Here is a 6,368-nt window from a genome sequence, read left to right on the forward strand (position 1 = left end):
GATTTGATTGGCATCTAATCTAATATGTTAATTTACTAGTCTAATCAAATGTTTTAGGGGCACAGAAGTGGGTCGACAGACAGGCAAACACTCTCCGCAGACAATCCTGCCCTTAAAACACTCTAAACACTCATTCAACACGCTACTAGGCCCAATTAGTGCCGCTAATTACCCGGAGATCTCCTTTACATGACAATCAGGAGAGCTGGTGCTGTAAAGAAGAGGCTGGAAAATCAACTCGAGAAACTACCCACAATGCCACACACCGACTCTGATTGATTATGACGGCTAGTTTTCTGACAATTTGGTATTAAGTGTGGGAAAAAGTATTTAGTCTGTTCACTTAAAAAAAAAAGTAATGTGGTATGAGCATGTTTCTTACACATGGTACCATGTTCATTTGGTTTGGCCGCAAAGCTCTATTTCTGAATGTTCTCGGAGCAATCGCACCGTTAATGTTCTAAATACATTACTGGTTATTCAAACAGTATGGGAACATTACTTCTGAACGTTCCATGAATGCTGGACGTTTGTACATTTTTAAAAGTTACATTTCAAAACATTCTTAGAACATATTCCTTGACAGACAGATGCGTGTATGTTATACATATGTGTCCCTGCAGCACAAAAGCAGTGTTGAGTCGCTGGGGGATATTTGTAGCAATAGCCAACAATACATTGTATGGGTCACAATTATACATTTCTCTTTTATGCCAAAAATCATTAGGATATTAAGTAAAGATCATGTTCCTTGAAGATATTTTGTAAATGTTCTACATTAAAACTTAATGTTTGATTAGTAATATGCATTGCTAAGAACTTCATTTGAACAACTTTAAAGATGATTTTCTCAATATTTAGATTTTTTTGCACCCTCAGATTCCAGATTTTCAAATATTGTCCGATCCTAACAAACCATACATCAATGGAAAGCGCATTTATTCAGCTTTCAGCTGATACATACATCTCAGATTCACAAAATTGGCCCTTATGGCAGGTTTTGTGCTCCAGAGTCACATATGAACAGATTGCCTGATTGGTTGCGTAATTAATTGACTGATTGCGGATTAGATTGGCCACACACCTCCACGTATGGCACTATCCTGCAGGACAGGTCTCCCATCAGTCGTCTCTTGGTCAGCTCGTGGAAGATGACCACTGGTAAGCAGAAGAACAGCACGGTGAAGTCCCAGAACGCCAGGCTGGCCAGCGCGCAGTTCCACGTGCTCTTCAGGTAATAGTTGTGCCACACGATGCACACGAGCGCCAGGTTACCCACGATGCCCGCGGAGAACACGATGAGCGCGAGCAGCATGACGGCGTACGCGCTGTACGACTCCTCCGTGAGCGGGTGCAGCGGGTTATGCACGCGTAGCGAGCCGCTGAACGCTCGCGGCGTGGTGAAGAACGCGTCGGGGTCGGGATGCGGTCGCGGGGTCCGGTGCGCGTTCCGCTCGCGCTGCGGCTTGTGTTTGGAGCCGCGCGGGACTCTCGGAGCTCGCGCGTCTCCATCATCTCCATCATCACCGCGATGCGCTGCGGAGGCGTTCAGCTCCAGCGCTGAGGAGGAGGAGGAGGAGGAGGAGGCGGATGGATATATCAACAATAGAACCATCACAGACATTCTGATGCTTGCCACTACAAATACCACAAACCATCAACTTATAACCATTAACAATGGGTTCCTGTAGAGTGTGTTTGGGACAGACTTCATTCAGATGTAGTGCTTTTAACAAGCCTCCAATAGAAGGCGACGAACAGAAACCAGACCGTTTCCAAAACCAGTGCGATTCCTAGTATAAGCTGCAAAACCATTACAAACTGAAAAAAAAAAGTTAGTTTTATGTTCATAAATGAAGAAGAAGCTTGCACTTTGACCCGGGAGACAGAAACTGGTTACATTCCTTTGTGAAGTGAGCGGCGACTCCTACAAACTTCCTCCTGGTTACATTGTAGCAAGTCTACATGCTGAAACCTCAGAATACAGGTATCATATGCTCTCTTAATGTTTGTGATATGAAACTTCATTGTGACGTGCAACATGAAATAATGACTTTAGTTCGTTTATGAATGTAACAGCTGTATGAGCAACAGTTTCACTTTCATCTTCTGTCACGGAACAAAAGCTAAATGTGTTCAGTGTTTAGAAGCAGAAACGTTGTCTCTTGTGAAGAGTTTCTGGTTTATGTTCAGTGCTGCTGAACTTCTGAATGTGGAGATACAAGGGATTCAACATTTAATAGCATTCTTTCAGTCATTTGGATACTTGAGTTCAATCTGTTTTCAGTAATCCAGAGAGTATCTTATTTCTATCACATATGAGTGTTTGTTCAGTGATTCACAGCAAGAGCTAAACCGAAAACTGAACAACAGAACAGTGATGGAGCTTCACATAGTCTGGAAGAATGCACAGAGACTGTGTTACTGATTGAAAATCACTGAAATCTCTTACAGGACGATGAACAGACGTCAGGAGTCAGAGAAGATGCTAAAGAAATAGATGGAGGAGAGAACAGAATATCAACATGTCAACCTCAGATACCACGGGTAAAAATCACAGTCGCATCATTGTTTAAAATTATTCTAAAAGAACATTTTCATTCCATTCGGTCAATACAATTACCAATTCTTGGTTAAAATTATTCTAAAAGAACATTTTCATTCCATTCGGTCAATACAATGACCAATTCTTGGTTACACTTTATGTCCTTGTTACGGTGTAAATATACATTTTAAGTACTGAGTAATATTAATTAACTACATGAACTTACTATATGGTTAGGGAAAGGATTAGGGTTTGGTTTGCATGTAATTATGGATAATTTATTGTTAGTATATTAGTAAGTGCATGTAACGTGTAACAAGGACACCTTAAAATAAAGTGTTACTAAGCACTTTATTTACATTCACAGGCAGTATACATCATATCTAAAAAAATCCATTTATTTTTGCATATTTAGTGAAAATTATCAATTATTTTCATCTCCTCAACAAACTCAAAACATTTATTCTGATGTGATTTCTAAGCATCTACTATCTTTCACTTAGACCAGTTCCCTTTCAGTCGGTCACTACGAGTCACGTCGGATGACCGACGAATTGAGATCTCGCTTCGAGAGACCAATCTACTTCGAGTGTAAACTTAAACGAGCCAATGGACATTGGCATGCGATGATTGCATCCAGTTGCCGCTGATCACAGCATTAGCATAAAAAGGTAGCAGGTGCAACTTCCAAGAGAGCATATAATCAACTCTAGTCTTCCATATGCACCTAAACGGTTGTTCATATGTGTAAGTTCTTCCGAATCCTCCTTCGGGAAGGATGAGGCTTCCACGGCATTCCTGTTCCAAGTGGAACGGGTATGTTTTCCCATTGTTATCCAGTCTCACTGAGTGGGTAGTGCAAAAGTGACTGGCCTTCTTGTTGCGAGCCCTGGCCTACACCAAAAAGGGAGCGCAGGAGGCTCGCACAGGACACTGGAAGGGGCAGCATCCATGGCACTTAGGTAGGGATCCCAATTCGTCGGTCACGATGTGAATCATAATAACTGACTGAAAGGGACTGTCTCGGTTAAGTATGTAACCCTCGTTCCCTGAAGGAGGGAATGAAGACGTCACATCCCGTCACCACGGCTGCTGTACCACCGCTGAGTGGCCGGGTTGTCGGGAGCTGGTATGTGTTGCACCCTCTACCTTTTTATGTTCACGCTGTGATCAGCAGCAGCTGGATGCAATCATCGCATGCCAATGTCCATTGGCTCATTTAGTTTACACTCGAAGTATATTGGTCTCTTGAAGCGAGATTCCAATTCGTCGATCACGACATGATGTCTCCATTCCCTCCTTCAGGAAATGAGGGTTACATATGTAACCGAGACATTTTGCTGTTTTAATATTTTGTTCAAAGATGTTTTCTGTTGGGTGATGAAGGTCTTTTGTTTCATACAGTGATTGTCGTCCACAATCCTCCTCGTAGGAGAAGATGGAGCAAAGAACATCCTCCTCAGAGTAAGTCTTTATCTTCATAAATACATGAAGTTATGTGTGGAAAATATAAAAATTTATCCCCATCAAAACACAAGTGATTAAATGTATCTTCTGCTGCTGGATTCTGGTTATTTTGATCTGTGATGTTGGATTAAGGTCAAGATCCTGGCATCATAACATGTTACATATCACATGTGTTGCTGTATGATGTGAGAACTGTGGACACTGAATGTCTGATTTGACTCTTTGCAGTGAGGATTGTTGTTCTGGGTTCGAGCGTGTCAGAAAACAGTCTGGTGGGAAACTTCATCTTAGGACGAGCAGCGTTTGACAGTGAAGCTCCTCCAGATGTTGTAGAGAGAGTCGGAGGAAGACTGAAGGACAGACACCTGATCATCATCAACAGTCCTCAGCTGCTCCAGACGAACATCTCAGCTCATCAGCTCACACAGACAGTGAGAGAGTGTGTGCATCTGTCTGATCCAGGACCTCATATCTTCATAATCACACTGCAGTATAAAGACTTCACCGAGGAGGACCTGAGAAGAGTGAAATATATGCTGGAGAGATTCAGTGAAGAGGCCGTTAAACGCTCTATAGTGATCACGACTGATGAAGAGGCGCATGATGCTGCGAGAGCTAATGAATTAATTCAGCAGTTAATTATCAAATGTGGAGGAGGACATCTGCAGCTTGATCATAAAAACGAGGAATGCTGCTCTATAATATTGCAGCGATTAGAGAAGATCCTCGGAGATAACAGTGAAGAGGATCTGTATCGTGATGCAGAAGGATCATCAGTCGATGAAGATCAGAGCAGATCTTTTGTTTCACTCCGAATAGAGGAGGAAGAGGAAGATTTGGATGAAGATGATGATGGAAAATCCCAAGACACTCATATAGAGAAAAAGGAAGCCAAAGGTTTTCTTCATAATATACCAAAACTATCCTTTTGTACGTATTCCTACTTTTGCAGTTACATATTCAGCACCAGGTTACTGAATACTAGGAACTTGTATAACATTCAGCTGTTTTGGGTGGGTGGCCAAAAACAGTGATTCTGTCACCTGATGCTCCACTCAATAATGAAGACAAAGCTGAAACGGAGAAGATCCAGAGGATCTTCAGCCCGAGAATCAACAAACACATCATGATCCTCATAAATCAGAATCCAGAGCGTCAGACAGCAGAACTAAATGAAGAAACACAGTCTGTCATTGAGAGTTTTGGAGGACGACATCATTTCATTGACCTGAACACACAAGTGTCCACACTGATGGAGAACATCGAGCAGATGCTGGAAGAAAACAGAGGAGAGTTTTTCTCCACAGAGACATTTCTGGATGCTCAGATGATAAAACTGCTGAAATTTGAAGAGATGAAGAAGAAAATTCAGTCACTAGAAACACATGTACTGTCACAAGGTAATGAGCAGACGATCATTTTGGGTCTTAAACTACAGAGCATGTTTTGAAATGGATTTTTTGTTACAGTAGAGCTTGATTCTATATTAGAGCTTTGTACATTTGAATTTTAAACCAAAGAACTGCAAAATTCAACATTCTAAAGTTCAAAAATTCCAAATTCAATTTAAAAATTCCAAAGTCAAAGCTTCAGTGTTCCACAGGAAATTTTACAAAAGATTATCTGATCATTTTGGCCAATCACTGAAGAGAAGTGTTCAGTGAAGCTTAGTCATTTTACAATCTGACTCGATTTGTGTTTGAAAATAAATCTATGAAATGCTACAAAATAATTCAGCTTCAAAAGTTAAAGTCTCTGTAATGTTTCCTGATCCATATTAAACATGCAGGTCACAGTGAAACACATTTGTTGCACTGCATATTTCCTCTAACATATTTGCACTAAATTGGTATTTGACAGAGCAACTGATGAAAATATAGAAAAGCGCACCCTGTGTGAATTGTAGAGTGGCATGTAAATCTTACTTCCATATACTATACGTACCAAGCAGATAGCAGACCTCTTTTATGTTACAGAATTCAATTTTGTCCGGAAAAAAAACTTCAGGCTGTAAAACTGATGCATTTCCACTCTTACAGGTTCAACAGAGAGAGAAGATGATCTGAGGATTGTGCTGCTGGGAAAAACTGGAGTCGGGAAAAGTGCAACTGGAAACACCATCTTAGGAAGAAAAGCATTCACAGCAGAAACATCTCAAGAGTCTGTTACTAAAGACTGTCAGAAAGAGACAGCTGAAATCAACGGCAGACACATTACTGTGATCGACACTCCAGGACTGTTTGATACTGAACTCAGTAATGAAGAAATCCAGAGAGAAATCAGCAACAGCATCTCCATGATCCTGCCTGGACCACATGTGTTCATCATCGTGCTCAATTTAGGACAACGATTCACT

General features: G+C 41.2%; 1 protein-coding gene across 1 annotated transcript in view; it reads left to right on the forward strand.

Annotated features, from left to right (window-relative positions):
• The first annotated feature begins 3,323 nt into the window (after positions 1 to 3,323).
• LOC107577168 (interferon-induced very large GTPase 1-like) overlaps positions 3,324 to 6,368 on the forward strand; it is an 8,855-nt gene continuing 5,810 nt past the window's right edge. Inside the window, exons 1-5 of the mRNA XM_016263270.1 lie at positions 3,324 to 3,361; positions 3,909 to 4,009; positions 4,241 to 4,909; positions 5,044 to 5,412; positions 6,052 to 6,368. The exon at positions 6,052 to 6,368 is cut by the window's right edge and continues 1,287 nt beyond it. Of these exons, the coding sequence (XP_016118756.1) occupies positions 3,324 to 3,361; positions 3,909 to 4,009; positions 4,241 to 4,909; positions 5,044 to 5,412; positions 6,052 to 6,368 (1,494 nt within the window). The remainder of the gene's footprint in view (positions 3,362 to 3,908; positions 4,010 to 4,240; positions 4,910 to 5,043; positions 5,413 to 6,051) is intronic.

The sequence above is a fragment of the Sinocyclocheilus grahami genome, unplaced genomic scaffold, assembly GCF_001515645.1.
Source record: "Sinocyclocheilus grahami isolate Dianchi unplaced genomic scaffold, SAMN03320097.WGS_v1.1 scaffold5307.1, whole genome shotgun sequence".
Lineage (NCBI taxonomy): Eukaryota > Metazoa > Chordata > Actinopteri > Cypriniformes > Cyprinidae > Sinocyclocheilus > Sinocyclocheilus grahami.